The following is a 21,263-nucleotide window of genomic DNA, read 5'->3' as shown; positions in this document are numbered from 1 at the left end:
CACCCGCCTGCGCTATCGTTTCACTATGGCAGGGCGTCAGTGGAGGTCCTTTAACCCATCGTGACAAATCGTTACATGTTCTTCTATTGTTAAAATACGTAATTAATATAATATAATGGACTAATATAATTAGTAAAAAACACGGGATCTTACCATTTGTTTGTTTCAATCAACATAATCACAGGTAAACTGAACATAGCGGTTGAAACACTGCAGAAATATCGTGGATTTAGCAATGACATGCAATCTTACCGTCTGCAATACTGGAAATCATCCCACCTTCACCTCCACTACAGTCGACACCATCCACGAATCCATAGTGGACATCACGCTGGCCTCAGGACGAGCTGCAGATAGGATAGCGGACTGGAAAGTCAATCCCGACATCTGTCCGGCATCGGATCACCACGGCATCGAATTCTACTACTACATCAAAAAACGAATCCTGAAAAAACAAGCCAAACTTACCACATTCAAGTACGCCACCTCTGGAACATGCTGGAACGAATTTAAAGAAAAACTTACCGATCATCTCCCCCTGGAAATAAAAGACCACAATAGAATCTCTAACATGAACTCTACAGAACTAGATAACTACATACACAGTCTAACTAATAGTATACAAACCTTCTGCGACGATCAGCTTCCCTGCTCCCGGCCCCGCGAAGCCCGATGCCCGTGGTGGAACGATGACCTGGAACAAAGTAAAGCAAAGGTTATTAAACAACATCATAAACTCAGTAGGTTAAAAAGACAGGGTAGACCGCTGGATGAAGCAATAGCCTTAAAAAACTCCCTTCGATTGGAATACTCAAAGTTGTTCAGTGAGTATTCCAACAAGCACTTCCGCGAATTCTGCAATAGACAGGGAAAAGAGGATGTATGGGCTGTCACTAATAGAATCATCAAAACCGCACCTGCACCGCAACCTCCAACTACAATACAAAAACCCGATGGGACCTTCACCCAAACCCCAATTGAAACAGCCGAAGCCATTCTCCACAAATTTTTCCCTGATGACACGCCGGACACTAGGCAGGCCCACCTGGAACATAGAATACAATCAAATCTACCCCCTCCCAATACCCCTAATGAACCCCCTTCACCATAGAAGAAGTCCTCCAAACTGCTAAAGAATCCAATCCAAAAAAAGCTCCCGGACCAGATCACCTAACCGCCGACATCGTTGTTGCAGTCGTCGAATCCATTCCCGAGGTGATCACAGCCGTCATGAACAGATGCCTTGAGATAGGACATTTCCCTACGATTTGGAAAGTAGCACGCATCAAACTCATCCCAAAGAATGGTCAACAGAGTAACGCCAATAGCCTTACCTCTAGACCTATAGGTCTCCTCAACATCCTAGGAAAGCTATTGGAAAAGCTCGTCATGCAACGCCTCACTCATCACATCTACACCACAAACGTCAACAACTCCCGTCAATATGGTTTCAAACCCCAAGTCTCCACCGCACACGCTTTAGATAATGCCATCAGCAAAATTAGAACAGCCTCATCATCAGGCTACCAAGTCCTAGCCGTATCCCTTGACATCAAAGCCGCCTTTGATCACGCTTGGTGGCCTAACATCCTAAATAGACTTAGACTCATCGGTTGCCCCAGAAACGTCTACGCTGTTCTGGCCAGCTATCTGAGGGACAGAACAGTCTCACTAAATCTGGCAGATGCCTCAGCCGCCAAACCACTGTCGAGAGGTTGCATACAGGGTTCTGTATGTGGGCCGGCAATGTGGAACCTGGTCCTGGACGGGCTTTTCGACCTGAGCCTTCCGGAAGGATGCCATCTTCAAGCATTCGCTGATGATGTGCTCCTGATAGTTCAGGCGAAAAGCGCGTCCAGACTTCAGGAGACGGCGGATGAGGCTCTGCATCAAATTAACAACTGGGGTTTGGATTCCAAACTTTCATTCGGACCATCCAAAACTGTCGCAATCACCTTCACCAATAAAGCCCGTAAGTGCCGTATCCATATGGACGGTCACATCATCCCATTTCATAATCATATCAAATTACTCGGAGTCATCATTGATCGCAAACTCACCTTCATCCAACATGTCAATCACACCATCGAAAAATGCACAAAACTATATCATAAAATCATCAAATTCATTCGTCCCACATGGGGTGTCAGCCCCGGAAACATTAGAACCATCTACCATCAAGTCATTGAACCCATCATCTGTTATGCTTCCGGAATTTGGAGCTCAGCGCTCAAATTCAAACTCTGCCAAAACAAACTCACCTCATTGCAACGATCATTCGCTATCACCATCATCAGAGGGTTCAGGACGATCAGCACACCCGCGGCTATCGTCCTGGCCGGTCTTCATCCCATATGTGGCAGGGTTCGGGCGGCTGCGCAGGCCGAGCTTGCTCGGGTGCGCAGAGTTGCCGGAATTCTGCCACATGACATTCCACTCGACTCACCCACTCCACCTTCCGATCTCCTTCATCCTAGGCAGAGAAGGGGAATATCCTTTATGGAAGCCGACTCTGCCGAGGAACTCACACACATTCTCGACCCCACCTCATTCACTTGCTACACCGATGGGAGTAAACATCACGGCAAGGTCGGTGCAGCGGTCGTCATCCGGAACCCGAGCGGCTCTACAGTTCTGAGCAAGAAGCTCAAACTGCATGATGTCTGCTCGGTGTTCCAAGCGGAGATGGCCGCCATCGACCAAGCATGCCAACTCATCATCACAAAAAAACTGTCACCCGCAATCATCCTCACGGACAGCAAGTCATCGCTGATGGAACTGTCCAATCATAATAGCACCAATCATCTCTGCAATAACATCTTTAAATCACTCCAACTAGCCAAACATCACAACATCAACATTTCATTCATTTGGATCCGATCACACATCGGGATATCTGGCAATGAGGAGGCCGACCTCGCGGCCAAATCAGCAGCCAACTCCCATTCATCCCCCTCATTCTCCAAATTCCCTCTCAGCTACATAAAACATCACTTCATGCAGTTAAGTAAAGCCGAACTAGAGGACTTATACGACACGACAGACAATTGCCAGTATACCAAGCAGTGGTGCAGCAATTACGCTGAGCTGCTGCTTGTGATACAGGCCTTCCCTCCAAACTTTCATTTCACCCAGCTTCTCACCGGTCATTCATACTCCAAATCATACCTCAAACGGTTCGGGATCACCTCGGACGACAAATGCCCTTGCAACGATGATGCTCCGCAAACTATGGAGCATCTCGTCAAGGAGTGTCCGAGGTTTGGTCCCACGAGGCTCGACCATGAGACGGCCTGTAGCATGGTTCGGGTCTCAGAACCATTCCATCTCCCATCCATCATCAAACATCAATCAACCATCGACACTTTCACATCACACATATCATACATCATTCACAACCTCAAACATTTTAATCAAACATAATCATCATCACCAACATTCCCATACCTCCATCATCATCATCATTCTCATACCATCATCATATCCATACCATCGTCATCCAAACCACCAACGTCTTTATTTTGTTTTCTTTTTTCTTCGTTTTGTTATTTTGTTTAATCTTTCATTTGTTTCGTTTTACATCTATTGTCGTTTTGTTTTGTTACTTTACTTGTTTCATATTGTTTTGTCTTCGTTAATTTTTATTTTGTTGTTACTTCTTTAAATTTGTTTTATTATACCAATAATGTTATATATCTTTAAAAATGTATATATTACAACAAGCTTATTCAATTTTACACCTAATAAAAACATAAGTTGAAAAATCCGTTCCAACTCTGCTGAAGCGAGCGTAAACCAAAAGCGCAAACGCTAAGGCATAAGAGTACATTAAACAGACTCTCAATTTAAAAAAAAAAAAAACCTAACCTAACCTAACCTTTTTTTTTTTTTTTTTTTACAAGGGGAAATCCGTCATGGAGACCCGCACGCCCCGGGGGAAGCGTGGGGGTACTGCCGGACTCCTACCGGCTAAAACCCCTTGGTGTCCTCGAGCGCTTTAGTGCCGGGGTTACGGGATCGAGACATTCAACCGTGATCCCCGGCAGCGCGGGCTCTTCAGCCCCACTCCTGAGTGGCGCACGCGGACACCACGCGCGCCTACTCCTGGCCTCATCCCTTCTTAGGTGACAGCCGACGCCCCCGCGTCAGCTGCCACGAGGCCCATGGTGGGAGGCGACGGGCCGGACTCGGCCTCCATCGTCTCCACTCTCGCCGCCTGTTTGGGCGGACGGCACCCTTTGGTGCTTCCCATTCGGTGGTCAGCCTTCCTCTTCGCCGCTGCACAATAGGGGCAGTGCGGCGAGGGGGCGGTGCACGAGGCGGCCTTGTGGCCGTCTTGTCCGCAGCGGAAGCAGGCTCCGCCGCGGTCCTCCTTGGCGGTGCACCGCTGGCCCACGTGACCCGTGAGCAGGCAGCGATAGCACCGCATCGGCCGGGGGTCTAAGGACCGCACCCGTGCCATCGTCCACCCCACTTTTAATCTGCCGGCATCGACCAGTCGCTTCACTGCTCCGATTGGGCCTCGGACCCAGACGGAGCCACTCCCTGAGGGAGAGCGCCGGATCTCCCCCGTTTTAACGGAGGCCTCGGCGCAGTCTCCCTCGCGCGCTACGGCTGCCACCACATCAGCTGCGGTTGTGGCATCGTCCAGGTCCAAGACGCGGAACTCCGCTGACTTGACCGGCCTGGTGACGCTGACCACCTCTGCCGGAAGCACCTCCGACAGTTTTGCGGCGAGGGCATCCGCCTTACCGCCGCTTTCCTCCAATGGCCCTGGCACTTCCAGGATACGGGACCCCGTAACGGCCAATCTGAATCCGAGTTCGGTGATTCCGAGGGCATCCAACTTGATCTTCTGTTGGGCCTCTCGGAGCACCGATGTATAACTCGATCCCGCCTCCGCAGCTCCCGGCTTCAGTGTTAACACTATCGCCGAGGAGCGCAGCTGGCGGAACTGCCTCCTTCGCGCCCTTTTCTTCTTGGCAGCCTCACTGTTGGCCTCCTTTTGAGTCGCCTGGGTAGACGTTTCGTGTCCTGATGCCGCCTGTGTGGCTGGGGCCGACTCCTGGCCCTTAGCCTTTTTGGCGCGCTTGCCTCTCCGGACAACGGTCGTCCACTGCTCGTTGGTAGTGGGAAGCGGCTGAGAAGCGCTTAATCCTGCCCTACTGGTGCTGGCAACAGGAGCCGCACTGCCTCCTTTCTTGGCCGCCCCAGGTGTTCGGGGTGCGGCCGTGGCCCGTTTGGGCGGCGAATTGTTCTGCCTGCCCACGAGCTCTTCAATTTTCTCAAATCGGGCATTGAAGATGTCACCGATTTGCCGAACAATCCGTGTCTCGACACTCTCGGTGATCACCGGGCCTTGCACACCCGGTTCAGCACCTCGAGCATCGGAAGTCACCTCCATGGCCGCACTATCCGGCAGTTTCGCCAAAGCCACTTTAGCCGCCGCCAGTTCGCTTTGGAGCGAATTGAGCGCCAAGCGGTCCTCGGTGCTCCTCTTGAGTAACTCCTGGTAGGAGTTGCGGGTCGCGGCGATCTCCCGCTCCCATTCCGCCCTCTCCGCCTTGAGCATGGCGAGCTCGTCCGTGCCCTGGGCGGCGGACCCCATGGTCTTCTTTTTGAGGTCCCGCAACTCCACGTAATACTTGGCGGACTCCTCCCTTATGGCGGTCATCATCTCCCGCATGTCCGCCAAGTCTCGTGACAACCGGGAGTTCTCTCGGCGCATTGCTACGCACTCAGTTGAAGATGTCCTCCCCGCCAATGACTCAGACGCCGCGCGGATGGTAGCTACGGCGTCCTTAATGTCCTTCACGATTGTGCCCTTCAGGTGGCCGGACTTCTTCACGGCATCAAGGACCTTCAGGGCACACTCCTGAATATCCGAAACCAGGACGTCAGATCGCTTCGCATCCTCATCTGATGGTCTGCGAGTTACCGAACGCTTCGCCGGTTTCGGAACAACCACTGCTGCAGCTGCTGCCTCCATCTCCACGTCTCTTTTTGTAGCGGCGGCCAATTCGGCCTTCGCATGCTCCAATTCAGGGTCATTGTCACCCCTCGTCATTTTCTTTGGCCCGGTACTGCTACCACCCTTTGTAACGGGCACCTTCTTTGCCGCGGATGAATTTGCGGGCTTCTGCGCCGGTGTTCTGAACACAATTTCTGGCGCGTCATTGTCAGTCTTGGGTTTTTCCACAATCCGCCTCTTGCGTTGTGATCGTCGTTGCGGCAAAGGTGTTGTGCCGCCAACATCGCTTCCCACCTCTGAGTCGAGGAGAGACTCGATCCGGAGAAATCCGAATCTAATCCCTCCATCGCTTCTGCCTCCATTTCCTGTAGCAGCCTCTCTACGTACTCTCTCCTCGCTGCATCTACCTCCTCATCTTCCTCCCACCCATGACCTATGTTGTCCCCCCCAGAATACGTGGGACAGCCCACCCCCGGCGAATCCGGTGCGGTGGGGAAGGATTCTCCAGCCTTGCTGGTACCTTCCTGGGGTAATTTGTCATTTTTAACATCTGTCATGTCTCCTGTGTTCCTTTTTTAACCGGGTGAGGTCCCGCGAAAGACGAAAAACGAAAACGAAGAATAAGGGGACAGAAAGAATATTAGGATAGGAAAGGGAAAACAACACAAATAAAACGAAGAAGAACGAAAACCAAGGAGAAAAACTATTTACAATTATACAACCTAAACCTAACTATTTACAAATAAATAACTGAACTATTTACACTATATACAACCTAACCTACTCGCCGGGCTACTGGCCGACATAGTAGCCGTATCCCGAAGGAACGACTACTATCCCGCCCGGGGCGTACCAGAACCAAACCATTGCTCGGCCACCGTTCCCCGCGGACGTATCCACGAGGATGGGGAAGCCTCCCAATGGCAGGCCCATACTAGGAGGTTGCCCGACCCACGCCCCAACCTAACCTTTTTTTTTTTTTTTTTTTACGTCAGGAAAATCCATCATGGAGAACCATTCCCTTAGGGAAGAATGGATACTGCCGGACTCCTACCTGCTAAAAACCTGACGACTGTTCCTCCTCGACATAATCGCCGTGGCCATGGGATCGCACAAGGCATTCTCCAAGACCACCGGCATGGTTCCCATCGAAGGGACCTTCCATCTAGGCGTGCAGGGAACAGTCTCTGCACGCCACCTCCCAGACCCTAATGCCTCCCCGGTGAGCTTCGGATTGCCCTAACAATCCTCCACCCTAGGGTCAAGTATGGATTCGATGCCCACACTGATCAGACTCAGGTGTCCATCGAATCCCCCCCCCCCGCCGGTAACCTGCGCCGCGGCTGCGGCTCTGGCCTTTGGCAAGCGGCACTGCTTAGTGCTGCCGACTCTATGGTCCGACTTGCGGTTAGCCGCAGCGCAGTACCAGCACTTTGGCGATGGCTCGGCACACCTCGCGGCCTTGTGGCCACCCTGACCACAGCGATAGCACTTATCGCTGCAGTCTTCCCCCGCAGTGCACCGTCGGCCCACGTGACCCGTGAGCAAACACCGGTAGCACCGCATGGGTCTCGGGTCGAGTGATTGCACCCGAGCCATCGTCCATCCCACCTTCACCCGACCTGCCTCGGTCAGGGCTTTGGCTGCTGCCACCGGGCATCGCACCCAGATCGAGCCAACACCAGAGGGAGTGCGCCGGACTTCGCCCGTCTTCACGCTCAACTCGGCGCACCCCCCCTGCCGCACTACTGCGGCGACGACGTCTTCGGCGGTTGCCGAATCGTCCAGGTCACTGATCCTGATTTCGGCCGATTTCTCCGGCCTAGTGACCCGGACGCTTCCCTCCGGGACGATCTCCGCCAGCTTCGCAGCCAGCGAATTCGCCTTGTCGCCGGTGTCGGCGCCTGGCACTTCGAGGATGCGACACCCAGTCACACCCAGCCGAAACCTAAGGTCGGTGATGCCGAGGTCGGCTAGGGAGATCTTCTCCTTCGCCTCTCGGAGCACCGACTCATAGGTTAGCCCCCCTTCTTCGGCCGCCGGGTCGATCGTAATGGCGATCGCCGACGAGCTTGGGGGCTTGAGCCTCCTCTTCCTCCTGCGGCGTTCAGCCGCTGCCTTCTTTTTCGCCGCGTTTTGCTGTGCAGCGGCAGCCGACTCAGCGGTGTTCTGCTGAGTGGCAGGGGCCGACTGGGCATTTGTCGTCCGGGACTTCTTGCCGCGCCGCACTACCGTCGCCCATCCCTCCTTATTTACATTGGGCGGCGGCGGCGCTCCTGCTGGTTCTTCGGCCCTGACGACTGGTGCCGGCTGGCTGAGCGAGCCCTTCTTCGCACCCACAGCGGCTGCCCGGTTAGCAGGCGGCCGAGGGGCACTCTTAGGCGCGCCCGGTTTGGACGGCGCCTTCCCTCTTTGGGCCTGTAGTAGGCCTTCTTCTAGCTTGGCAAACCGGGGGTTGAAAAGTTCCCCAATTCGCCTCACTAACCGGCTCTCGGCATCTTCTGCCGGTGACGGCCCCACAGATGGTGCAGGGGCCGAAGTCTCGTCCGGGGTCTCCATGGGAGTAGGTGCCGGTGCCGATGGCGGCGCCTCCTTCCCAGCTTCAGTCTTTCCCGCCTCACGTCTCAGCTTCCGCAGCTCGCAGTTCCCTGCCATCACCTGCTGCTTCAGCCGGACGTTCTCGATGCTGTACTCCCGTACTTGCCGCTCCAACTCTTCATTTGTCGTCTGGAGGCGACCCACCTGCGAGTCCGGGGAAGAATACACCTGACGCTGCAAGGCAATCATTTCCTTGCGCATCTTCCCACATTCTTCCCGCATCGCATTAAGGAGCTGACGTTGACTTGTCAGCTCTTGCGATAGGCGGGTGTTTTCCTTCCGGAGCTCCGCACACTCTACGGTCGCCGATCGCTCGACCAGGGTTTCGGACGCCGCCCGGATGGTCTTGGCAGCGTCCTTAATATTTTTTATAACCCCGCCTTTCAGATTTTTGGATCTGGCGATCTCCTCTAGGATCGCCGCAATCCCCTCCTCGATCTTGGATCCGAGCATATCTGCGTGCTGAAGTACCTTCGGGTGGGATTCTCCACCAGCACGCGTCACAGGCTTGGATGGTCCAGCAACAGGTTGCGTTGCCTCCTTCTCTAATCCGGTAGTCCCCGTCTTTACGGGAGCCGTCTTTTTCGTCGTCCTTGGTTTAGACGCCACCACCATGATTTGTGGCGTGTCATCGTCTGAGTCAAGTTGTGGTTTCTCGACGATCCTTCGCTTCCTCTGGGACACCCTTCGCTGTGGTTTGGGTGTCTCCTGTGTCAACGCCAAGTCACTCTCGATCCCTGAATGCAGGGAGAGACTCGATCCAGTTAGGTCGGACTCTAAACCCTCCATAGCCTGTCCTTCCATTTCAGTCAGGATCCTCTCTACCATATTACGTCGCTCTGTCTCCTCATCCAAACTCTCCACATCTCCCCACTCCTGGCATAAGCTGTCCCCCCCAGAATACACGGGACGGCCCACCCCCGGCGAATCCGGTGCGGTGGGGAAGGATTCTCCAGCTCGGCTGGTACCTTCCTGGGGTAATATATCTTTTTCACTGTCTGCCATTTCTACTGTTTTCCTTTTTTACCCGGGTGAGGTCCCGCTGAAGGCGAAAATGAAAGACGAAGGCTAAGGGGACAGAAAGAATATTAGGATAGGAAAGACTAACAACAAAACAAAACGAAGAAGAAAAACAAAACAAAACCAAGAAGAAACCTATTTACACATTTACAGAACTAACCTAACTATATACAAATAAATAACTAAATCTAACTAAGCCTAACTATTCACACTATTTACAGATTTTTGGCTGAGTGCCGAAAACGACACTCACCCCTACTCTACCCTAAACTATGAGCGAGCGCCGAAAACAACACCCGCTCCCTACCCTACAAGACAACGCCGAAGCTTTACACTACCACCTTCATTGGACGGACGCCATAGGCAGCGCCCATCCCCTACTCGCCGGACTACTGGCCGACATAGTAGCAGTATCCCGAAGGAACGACTACTATCCCGCCCGGGGCGTACCAGAACCAAACCATTGCTCGGCCACCGTTCCCCGCGGACGTATCCACGAGGATGGGGAAGCCTCCCAATGGCAGGAACATACTAGGAGGTTGCCCGACACACGCCCCACACACGCCCCAACCTAACCTTTTTTTTTTTTTTTTTTTTACAAGGGGAAATCCGTCATGGAGACCCGCACGCCCCGGGGGAAGCGTGGGGGTACTGCCGGACTCCTACCGGCTAAAACCCCTTGGTGTCCTCCGCTCGCCACTAGCGCCGGGGTTACGGGATCGACGTAGCAGTCCACCGCGACCCCGGCAGCGCAGGCTTTGCAGCCTCCTCCTCGAGTGGCGCGCGCGGACACCACGCGCGCCTACTCCCAGCCTCACCCTCCTTAGGTGACGGCAGACGCCCCCGCGTCTGCCGCCGAGAGGCTCTGGGTCGGTGGCGACGGGCCGGACTCGGCCTCCATCGCCTCCGTCTCCTCCGCCCGCGCCGGTGCGCGGCTCCCTTGCGAGCAGTTCCTACCGCTGCCCACGGCATGACTCGCCGGACGACCCGCCGCTGCGCAATAGACGCAATGCGGCGGGGCAGTGCAACCAGCAGCCTTGTGGCCCTCTCCGCCGCAACGGAAGCAGGCCTGACTGCGGTCAACCGCCGATTTGCACTGCGTGCCCACATGCCCTTGCAGTAGGCAGCGGTAACAACGCATGGGTTTCGGCTCTAGCACTGTTACGTGCGCCGATACCCATCCCACTCGTAAGCGGCCCTCCGCTTGAAGCTTCTTGGCGGCCACCATTGGGCAACGAACCCACGCAGCCGCGTTGCCAGACCCCGATCGGCGGACTTCCCCTGCCTTGACTTCCTGCTCAGCGCACCCGCCGCAACGCGCCACGGCAGCGACGACATCCGCTGGTGTGGCCGTGTCGTCCAGGCCCATAATCCTAAGATCCGCCGTCTTCACAGGACGGGAGACCTGGACCACCTCCGCGGAAAGGACCTCCCTGAGCTTTTCAGCGAGGGAGTCCGCCTTATCACCGCTAGCGGCGCCTGGCAACTCCAGGATTCGCGCGCCAGTGATGGCCTGCCTATAGTGGAGCTCAGTGATCCCTATAGTCTCCAGGGACACCTTCTCCTTCGCTTCCCTAAGTAGAGCCGCATACGTTACGCCTTTCTCGGCAGCCCCGGGCTGCAGCGACAAAACCACCGCCGCAGAGCGGGGCGGCCTAAGTCTGGGCTTCCTCTTCTTTCCCGCGGTCGCTGCCTTTTGAGGCTGCGATTTAGTCGCCGCGGGTTTCTTCGCCGCGTTCTTGTCCGTGTTCTTCGCCCCACGACGAACCACGGTCACCCAACTCTCCGTCATGGTGCGGGGAGCGGGCGCCAGCTCCTGTACTCCAATAGGAGCAGCCGGACTAGTAGCTGCCGGTGCGATAGCAGCGGGTGCTGGAGCCGACGCCTTTCCTCTTCCTTTCCCTTTCGGCCCTGCCGAACCGCTCGCCCGCACAGCAGGCGTAGCCGTCGTGGGCCTCACCACCGGTGCCGGAGGGAGTCGCTCCTCGATTCTCGCCAGGCGAGCATCGAGTCGGTTCTCCAACCTCCTGGCTACCCGATCCTCTAGTTCTCGTAGGGCGTTGGGCCCAGCCGCTAGATCTCCAGATTGCGCGGGGGCGGAGGTCAATGGCCCAGCGGCCGTCTGCACCTGCGCCTCCTGCAAGGCGACCCGGAGTTCCAAGATTTCCTTGGCAATCTTTTGGTTCTCGGTTCTTTGGGCGGCTACCTGCCCCTCTAGGCTCGCAACTTTCGCGGCCAGAACCGAGTTTTCCTTCGTTGCCGACCGATTCTTTAGAATGTCGGCTGCGTCTCTGATAGCATCCACAGCATCCCTGATGTCCCGGATGGTGGTGCCCTTTAGGTTTCCGCATTTTTTAATTGTGACGTTCACAATATCGGCACATGCCTCGATCTTGCTTCGAAGTGCATCCGCCGTCCACTGGAGCTTCATTGGATCTCCACCCCAAGTGGCACGAATGATCCCGAGTCTTTCGTCAAAATTCCTTTGACCTTCCTTCACAGCTGCCTTCATGGCCTCTATTCGGTCCTCCGCTACCCTGGCCCGAGCACTTTCACCTTCACCCTCCGAGTCGGAGTGTGAGCGCCTACGTTGGCGCTTTCGCCGACTGCGCTTCCTATCCAGGTCACTGTTGCCGTCTTCACTTCCTGTAAAGAGGGAAGTGGTCGAACCTGTTATGTCCGACAAATCCTCCTCCATGAGGATGTCATATCGTCCTGCGCTGAGGACACTCTCGAGTTCTCCTCTCTCTAACCTCACCCTCAGCTCTTTCTCCAGTCCTAACTCCTCCCTACTTACACCTCCTCCCTTCTTCCCCCCCTTCTGGCCTTTCTTGTCCCCCCCAGAATACGTGGGACTGACCGCCCCCGGCTTACCCGGTGCGACGGCAGAGGATTCTCCACCCGATGGACGGGTGGTACCTCCCTGGGGTATTACTCTTTTCGGATCAGCCATTATCATCATTGGTTCCTTTTTTACCCGGGTCTGGTCCCGCATACAAAACAGAAAGAGGAAAAGAGAAACAAAACAAAATTACAGAAAAGAACAAAGGACAGAAAAGAATAGACAAATAAACAACTAAAAGAAACAAAATAAAACGAAGACAAAAGAAAAGAAGACTAAACTAGAAGACACTAACCTAACAATATACAAATAAATAACTTAACCTAACTATTTACACTATTTACAGAATTGGACGAGCGCCGAATACGACACCCGCCCCTAACCTACTCGCCGGACTATCGGCCGACATAGTAGCCGTATCCCGAAGGAACGACTACTATCCCGCCCGGGGCGTACCAGAACCAAACCATTGCTCGGCCACCGTTCCCCGCGGACGTATCCACGAGGATGGGGAAGCCTCCCAATGGCAGGCCCATACTTGGAGGTTGCCCGACACACGCCCCACGCCCCAACCTAACCTAACCTTTTTTTTTTTTTTTTTTTTTTACTTGGAGAAAATCCCTCATGGAGACCCGCCGGCCCCGGGGGAAGCCCGCGGGTACTGTGAGACTCCTACTCACTAAAAACTCCAAGATGTCCCTCATATGTCGGAGTCGCGGGATCGATAACATTCAACCGCGACTCCGACGGCGGTGGCCCACTCTACAGCGGGCCCCATCTCTGCGGGTTCCCTGTGGAACCCACCACTTCCCCCGTCTTCCCTGGGGAAGGCGCGCGGGGACATGCGCGCGACTTCTTCGGGCCTAGTGTGGTGGGGTGGGACCGCCCCCGCGGTCGTCACCCCGGCCCGGTAGCGATCTAGGAGCGGCTTGGGCCGCCCCTGCCTCCTTGATCGCTGGGAGGAGAGATGTCCATCCCCTCCTCTGCACCACTCCTACGGCCTGGGGCCTGTGAGGCGGGCCGTTTCCCTCTCTTACTTTTGGGCGGGGTGCACTTCTTTCTCCCCACCCAATGGTCTGCCGGCCGCCCCTGGGACGCACATACTGCACATCTGGGGGCTGCGGCGCACGCTGCGACTTTGTGGCCCGCCTCTCCGCATCGGTAACAAAGGCCGCTGCGGTCCTCCTCCTGCGTGCATTGGCTCTAGGGTGCCCGCCCTGCAGGCACCGGAGCACCGCAGCGGTCTTTGCCGCAGCAGCTCCACCTTTGCGGAAACCCAGCCTAGCCGGATATGCCCCTCCTTGGTGACCTTTTTGATGGCCGCCATAGGGCCACGGACCCAGCAGGACCCCAGGGAATTGGGCCTGCCCCTTCTTATTGGCCCGACCCTTACGACCTCGGCCTCACACTCACCCTCACGCGCAACGGCGGCGGCGACATCCTCCGGCGTCAGTGAGTCATCCAGGCCCATGACCCGCATTTCCGCGGTTTTTGAGGGCCTGGAGACCTTGGCCACATCCTCCGGGATTAGGGCCCGGAGTTTGGACGCCAGTGCGTCGGCCTTCTCGGCGTTGTCAGTGCCGGAGACTTCCAGAATCCGCCCCCCGGTAATCGCGGATCGAAGCCGCAAGCCGTCTATTCCGAGGGGGCGGAGATCTATCTTGTCCTTGGCCTCGCGCAAGATGTTGGCGTAAGTGACGCCCTCTTTTTCCGCCGCTTCTCCGATGGTTATAACCACCGCCGCTGAGCGGGGCAGCCGTAACTTTGCGGGGAGCGGCGGACCCACCTTCTTTTTGGGCGTCTCCTTAGCCTTCTTTACCGCCTGAGTAGCGGTGGCCGTCTCCTGGTTTTGGGGGACCGTGGTCATCTTCCCCGACTTCCCCTCACCACCTTAGCCCATGACGAGCTGCCGGCGGTGGGTTGTGTGGCTGGAATAGCCGGGGATTCCACTGCTGGGGGTTGTCCCTGGGGCGCAGTTTTGCTCGCCCTCTTGGTCTTGGCCTTGGACCCGCCTTTTTGGCCTGGGGGTCAGAACCCCGGCCTCCTACTTCTAAAGCGGGCTGCGGGGCCGCTGCTGCCTGGGACTGCGCCAAGGTTGGTACCGCTGGTGCGGTTTGGACATCGCTAGGGAGGGGGGATTTGTCGATCTTTCCCCTCACCTCCTCCATAAATTGGGACATCATCTTACCCATAATTGTGCGCACAGTGCCGCCAACATCTCTCATAATTTGGGCCCTGAAGGTGCCCAGCTCCTCATTCTGGGGTGCATCCGTCTTCTTCGCCGGCCCGGCCACTTTTGCGGTGCGGAGCTCGGCCACCTCCTTGCGGAGTTCGCCTACCTCTTGTTGGAGCCGGAGGTTCCGGACCATCAGGGACGTGACCGAACTCGGGATAGAGTCACTCTCAAGGGGGCTCACCACTTTATTAATCCCGGTTAGTCCCTCCTTCATGGATTTTACGAAGGTCCCCTTCAGGTTTCCGGACCTCCGGATGGCGTCTTCTATGACCGCCGTGTGGTCGAGTACCGAAAGGCGAACCCTGCGGATGACCTCGGCAGCCTCCTCATTTCGCGCATCTTTTCCACCGTCGAAGAACTCGTAGCGGAAGGCTTCGAGTTCTTTTCTTTTCTGCGCCGACACCCGAGACTTGGGGCCAGCTGCTTTCTTTTTCACCTCCTTCAATGGGCGGTTTTCTGCCGCCGATGTATCATCCGAGTTGGCCTCCGAGAGACGCCTTTTGCGCCCCGGTGGTAATGTCTCATCCAGGTCCATATCCGACAGGCCTGTGCACGAGCTCGACCGCGAAGAACCGCAGTCGATCCCGCGAACAGTCCTGGATCTTGTCCTTCGGCCTAGTTGGTCTGCCGCTATATTTGTTCTGGCCCAATGTTCCAGGTCCGAGATTTGTTCCCGGCTGGGGCCAGCCTCCTCTAAGTCGCTCCGGTCACTTCGGGTTAACACCACCGCGCACTCCCTAATCGAAACACCGTCCTTCTCGGACACCTTCTGCACGCCGTCCTTCTCGGACACCATCGTCGCTACGTCCTTCTCGGACACCTCATCATTGGTTTTTTTGTCTGTTCAATTCCATTCTGTTCCCACGAGTAGTGGAGAAAGTTGCACAGTAGGCAGAGCTCCTATACCTATCTGCGGCCTCATACGACTGAGTGCGGCTAGTTCTCAGAAGTTGGTGCCCTCGCGGCCGAAGTTACTCCTCCGACCCGGACGCCCTGGGGAACACGCTAGCTGAAATAAAATTCCAGCAGCGTGCTCCGCAGGACGACCTGTCCCTCGCCGGGCACCGAGCTTAAACAAGAGGTTTTTTATAGAGGTTGACTCCTCGCGGCCCCGGGCAATTAAGCCAAGAGCCCCCGCTCCCACACTGGGCCGATAGACGTGATCACCGACACCCAGTGCAAGTTTACGGTTTGAAGCCAGTTGCACCGAAGTGCTGTCCGGCTGCGCAGTTAAGCACCCACCGGACCTGACTTGTCAGTAGGCAAAGAAGAAAAACGAAAAGAAAACAGAAAGAGAGTAAAGAAAAAGACAAAGAAAAGAAAAGACGAAGACAGACAAAGCAGAAGAGAAAGATTTGCCTACTCCTACTCGCCGGACTATCGGCCGACATAGTAGCAGTATCCCGAAGGAACGTCTACTATCCCGCCCAGGGCGTACCAGAACCAAACCATTGCTCGGCCACCGTTCCCCGCGGACGTATCCACGAGGATGGGGAAGCCTCCCAATGGCAGGCCCATACTTGGAGGTTGCCCGACACACGCCCCAACCTTTTTTTTTTTTTTTTTTTTTACAAGGGGAAATCCATCATGGAGACCCGCACGCCCCGGGGGAAGCGTGGGGGTACTGCCGGACTCCTACCGGCTAAAACCCCTTGGTGTCCTCCGAGCGCTTTGGTGCCGGGGTTACGGGATCATGATGATATTCAACCGTAAACCCCGGCAGCGCGGGCTATTCAGCCCCACTCCTGAGTGGCGCGCGCGGACACCACGCGCGCCAACTCCTGGCCTCATCCCGCCTTAGGTGACAGCCGACGCCCCCGCATCGGCTGCCGCGAGGCCCATGGTGGGAGGTGACGGGCCGGACTCGGCCTCCATCTCCTCCACTCTCGCCGCCTGTTTTGGCGGACGGCACCCCTTGGTGCTGCCCATCCTGTGGTCCGCCTTCTTCTTGGCCGCTGCACAGTATGGGCAGTGTGGCGAAGGGGCGGTGCACGATGCGGCCTTGTGGCCGTCTTGACCGCAGCGGAAACAGACTCCGCCGCGGTCCTCCTTGGCGGTGCACCGCTGGCCCACGTGACCCGTGAGCAGGCAGCGGTAGCACCGCATCGGCCGGGGGTCTAAGGACCGCACCCGCGCCATTGTCCACCCACGTTTGAGTCGGCCAGCGTCGACCAGCCGCTTCACCGTCCCGATCGGGCACCGGACCCACACAGAACCACTCCCTGAGGGAGAGCGCCGGATCTCCCCCGTTTTCACGGAGGCCTCGGCGCAGTCTCCCTCTCGCGTAATGGCTGTCACCACGTCAGCTACCGTTGTAGCGTCGTCCAGGTCCAGTATGCGGATTTCCGCGCACTTTACTGGCCTGGTTACGCCGACTACTCCTGCCGGTAAGACCTCGGCAAGTTTAGCAGCGAGGGCATCTGCCTTCCCGCCACTCTCCTCCACTGGGCCCGGTACCTCTAGGATACGAGACCCCGTTATTCCTAGCCTAAAGCCCAGCTCGGTGATTCCGAGGGCCCCTAACTGGATCTTCTGTTGGGCCTCCCGGAGCACCGAGCTGTAGCTAGATCCCGCCTCCGCAGCTCCCGGCTTCAGTGTTAACACTATCGCCGAGGAGCGCGGTGGGCGGAACTGCCTCCTGCGTGCCTTCTTCCGGGCGTCCTCACTTTGGGCCTCCTCCTCTGGGATGGTCCCGTCCCTCCAGTGGGCGTCTGGGTGGCTGGGGCAGACTCCTTGCCCTTCGCCCCCTGGCGCGATTCCCACGACGGACGACCGTCGTCCACTGCTCCTGTGTCGAGGGCGGCGGCTGAGAGGCGCTCACCCCTGCTCTGCTAGTACTGGCTACAGGGGCCGTACTTGCTCCTCCTTTCTTGGCTGCCCCAGGTGTTCGGGGTGCTGCTGTTGTCCTTTTAGGCGGCGGTTGTTGAGGCCTGCCCATGAGCTCTTCTATCCTCTCAAACCGGGCATTAAAAATGTCCCCGATTTGACGGACTATTCTCGCCTCGACGCCCTCGGTGATGGGTGGCGTTTCGCTCGACTCAACACCTTAGGCGCCGGATGTCACATCCATGGCCGCACTTTGTGGCTGGTTCGCCAGTGCGACTTTGGCTGCCGCCAGTTCACTTTGCGCCTTTGACAGCGCCAAGCGGTCCTCCGAACTCTTCTTCATTAACTCCTGGAAGGAGTTGCGGGTTGCGGCGATCTCGCGCTCCCATTCTGCCCTCTCCGCCTTGAGCATCGCCAGTTCGTCGGAGCTCTGGGCGGCAGACCCCATGGTCTTCCTCTTCAAATCCCTCAGTTCCACGTAGTACTTGGCGGACTCTTCCCTCATTGCGGTCATCATCTCCCGCATGTCCGCCAAGTCACGTGACAACCGGGAATTCTCTCGGCGCAGAGCTGCGCACTCGGTTGACGCTGTCCTCCCGTCAAGAGATTCAGACGCCGCGCGGATGGTAGCGACGGCGTCCTTTATCTCCTTCACTACTGTGCCCTTCAAGTGGCCGGATTTCCTCACAGCCTCTAGAACCTTGAGGGCACTCTCTTTAATCTCCGTCACTAACACGTCGGCGCGCTTCGCGTCCTCATCTGAGGGTCTGCGGGTGGTAGGGCGCGCCGCCGGTTTCGGAGCACTCGCTTTCTTCGGTGCGGGTCTTGCCTCCGTCTCCATTTCTCTCCATGGCGGCGGCCAAATCGGCCTTCGCCTTCTCCAAGTCCGGGTCCTTCGGTGGTGGCCTCTGCTTAGACCTTGGGGTTGCGACCACTTCCACAACCTCCACCTCCTCATCGAATGTCATATCCGGGTAAACTTCCACCTCAATCATTCTCCGTTTGCGCAGCGAAGCCCTAGATGTGCTGGGCTCGCTTCCTCCTGCAGCGCCATCCTCAGAATACAGTGAGAGCGACGAGTCGGAGCGCTCCATGTAGTACTCCGCCTCGTCACACTCACTCCTGCTCCTCCTATCCAAAGTCACGTCCCTCATCAACACCACCTTTGCCTCTCTTCCACTCACAACCACTCCCTCTCCTCTGGCCTCGGTTGCCCCCTCCAGATACAGGGGGCTGACCGCCCCCGGCTTACCCGGTGCGACGGTGGAGGATTCTCCACCCGATTTACGGGTGGTACCTCCCTGGAGTATTTTGTTTAAACGCTCGGCCATTTTCATCTTTTGTTCCTTTTTTACCCGGGTTTGGTCCCGCATACAAAACAGAAAAGGAAAACGAAGAAAACAAAATAAAACTAGAAAGAACAAAGGATAGAAAAGAATAGACTAAAACAACTAAAAGAACCAAAAAATAAAATGAAGAAAAAACAAAAGAAGACAAAACAAGAAGAATTTACAAAACTAACCTAACTATTTACAAATAAATAACTTAACCTAACTATATACACTATATACACTCCTACCTACTCGCCGGACTATCGGCCGACATAGTAGCAGTATCCCGAAGGAACGTCTACTATCCCGCCCAGGGCGTACCAGAACCAAACCATTGCTCGGCCACCGTTCCCCGCGGACGTATCCACGAGGATGGGGAAGCCTCCCAATGGCAGGCCCATACTTGGAGGTTGCCCGACACACGCCCCACCCACGCCCCAACCTAACCTTTTTTTTTTTTTTTTTTTTTTTTTTTTTTTTCGAGGGGAAAGGTTTCAATACCGAAACGTCCGCCTTTATGAAGGGGAGCGGACGAATACTGTGGGACTGGACGAATCCGACCCACCAAAACCCCTCGGTGTTCCTCCAAAAACCACGAAAGACGCCTTCGTGCGGGTTCGCATTTGCATTCAACCGCACTCCGGCCGCGGGTCTCCAGTGAAGGAGCCGCCGAAGTTGGGCGCGGGGACCACTCCACGCCCACACTCCACGGATCACTCGCCTCCTGGGAACTTCGGATGCCCCTACATCCTCCGCTCCGAGTGTCCAAGTTGGGGCTTCGGGTGAAAATACACCTTCCGCCCCCCACGCAAAGGCCGCGATCGCCGCTGCGTTGCGCTAGAAGCGCACCGCAGCCGCGACCGCGTATAGCCTTCCCGCCGGACGGAAGCGGTCCTGAAGGCACCGCTCCGCCCGGTGCCCCGACGGGTCGGGGCGACACACGCATACTTACCTTCGGCGACGTACTCCCTGCGCCGTCAGCAGTCTGCCCACCAAGCCGCACCAAAGCGCAGCCCGGGGATGTCCTCCGCAGATAGGACTCCCGATCTTAACATGTTAAAATCGGGAGCTGCCTACTCGTGAATACTTACCCAGATTCGCGATGCGCCTCCGGGACCGTATCCTCCATAAGCACTACCGCGCCACACGGTTAAACCGTAGGCGCCGGTAGTGTTGCCTCCTCGAGTGTTGCCCAGCGTCCGAAGACGCCTAGCAACGATCCTCCCGCTGTCTTCTCACGCCGCGTCGACTCCGTCGTCTGCGGGCGCTCCTCGCCCGGACGACGTCCTCCTCGTCGACAGCCGCGCCGACCGCCAGAGGTTTTTTATAGAGGTTGTCTCCTCGCAGCCCCGAGCGAACCCAGGGCCCCCGTTCTCACACTGGGCGGACGACCACTGTCATCACACCCAGTGCAAGTTTACGGTATGAAGATACACTCGCAGTCTTCGCCAGAGACCACTCCGTCGTCTACGGGCACTCCTGCCCGCAACTCCGTCCTCCTCATGACTCTGACTCCGACCGCGAGAGGTTTTTTATAGAGGTTGTCTCCTCGCAGCCCCGAGCGAACCCAGGGCCCCCGCTCCCACACTGGGCGGACGACCTCCTGTCATCACACCCAGTGCAAGTTTACGGTATGAAGGTACACTCGCAGTCTTGGCCAGAGATAACTCCGTCGTCTACGGGCACTCCTGCCCGCAACTCCGTCCTCCTCATCAACTCTGACGCCGACCGCGAGCGGTTTTTTATAGAGGTTGGCTCCTCGCAGCCCCGGGCGAACCCAGGGCCCCCGCTCTCACACTAGGTGGACGACCTCCTGTCATCAACACCCAGTGCAAGTTTGCGGTGTGAGTCAGTCCGGCTATGCGCAAAGCACCACCGGACCCGACCCGAATGCTTCGCTCACGGCCTGGACGGGTCCCGGTTGGGGTCAGGACCCATTGTCCTAGCCGCTCGCGTCGCCCTCTCGCCGAAATCGGCCTAGGTGGCACGCCACCATAATTGGACGGGCGCCGTTAAACAGCGCCCACCCCCTACTCGCCGGGCTACTGGCCGACATAGTAGCAGTATCCCGAAGGAACGTCTACTATCCCGCCCGGGGCGTACCAGAACCAAACCATTGCTCGGCCACCGTTCCCCGCGGACGTATCCACGAGGATGGGGAAGCTTCCCAATGGCAGGCCCATACTAGGAGGTTGCCCGACCCACGCCCCACGCCCCAACCTAACCTTTTTTTTTTTTTACAAGGGGAAATCCGTCATGAAGATCCGCACGCCTCGGATACTACCGGCTAAAACCCCTTGGTGTCCTCCGGGCGCTTTGGTGCCGGGGTTACGGGATCGAGACATTCAAACGTGAACCCCGGCAGCGCGGGCTCTTCAGCCCCACTCCTGAGTGGCACGCGGGGACACCACGCACGCCAACTCCTGGCCTCATCCCGCC

General features: G+C 56.6%; 2 protein-coding genes across 2 annotated transcripts; one reads left to right on the top strand and one right to left on the bottom strand.

Moving 5' to 3' along the window:
* Window positions 1-235: 235 nt before the first annotated feature.
* LOC131854548 (uncharacterized) lies at window positions 236-1,111 on the top strand. The gene has a single exon (XM_059205670.1). The coding sequence runs from the start codon at window positions 236-238 to the stop codon at window positions 1,109-1,111; it is 876 nt and encodes a 291-aa protein (XP_059061653.1).
* A 6,099-nt stretch (window positions 1,112-7,210) lies between these two features.
* On the bottom strand, window positions 7,211-9,574 carry LOC131854547 (uncharacterized). The gene has a single exon (XM_059205669.1). It carries the CDS (start codon window positions 9,572-9,574, stop codon window positions 7,211-7,213), a length of 2,364 nt encoding a protein of 787 aa, XP_059061652.1.
* Between the last annotated feature and the right edge of the window lie 11,689 nt (window positions 9,575-21,263).

Source organism: Achroia grisella, unplaced genomic scaffold, assembly GCF_030625045.1.
Source record: "Achroia grisella isolate CSIRO2021 unplaced genomic scaffold, CSIRO_AGI_Agris_v1 utg1234, whole genome shotgun sequence".
NCBI lineage: Eukaryota > Metazoa > Arthropoda > Insecta > Lepidoptera > Pyralidae > Achroia > Achroia grisella.
Note: the sequence above shows the minus strand (reverse complement) of the source record. Positions and strands in the feature narration are given on the sequence as shown.

What these genes read in the sequence shown, in the direction of transcription:
- LOC131854547 (XM_059205669.1), bottom strand. Translation starts at nt 9,574, where the DNA reads ATGGCAGACAGTGAAAAAGATATATTACCCCAGGAAGGTACCAGCCGA.
- LOC131854548 (XM_059205670.1), top strand. Translation starts at nt 236, where the DNA reads ATGACATGCAATCTTACCGTCTGCAATACTGGAAATCATCCCACCTTC.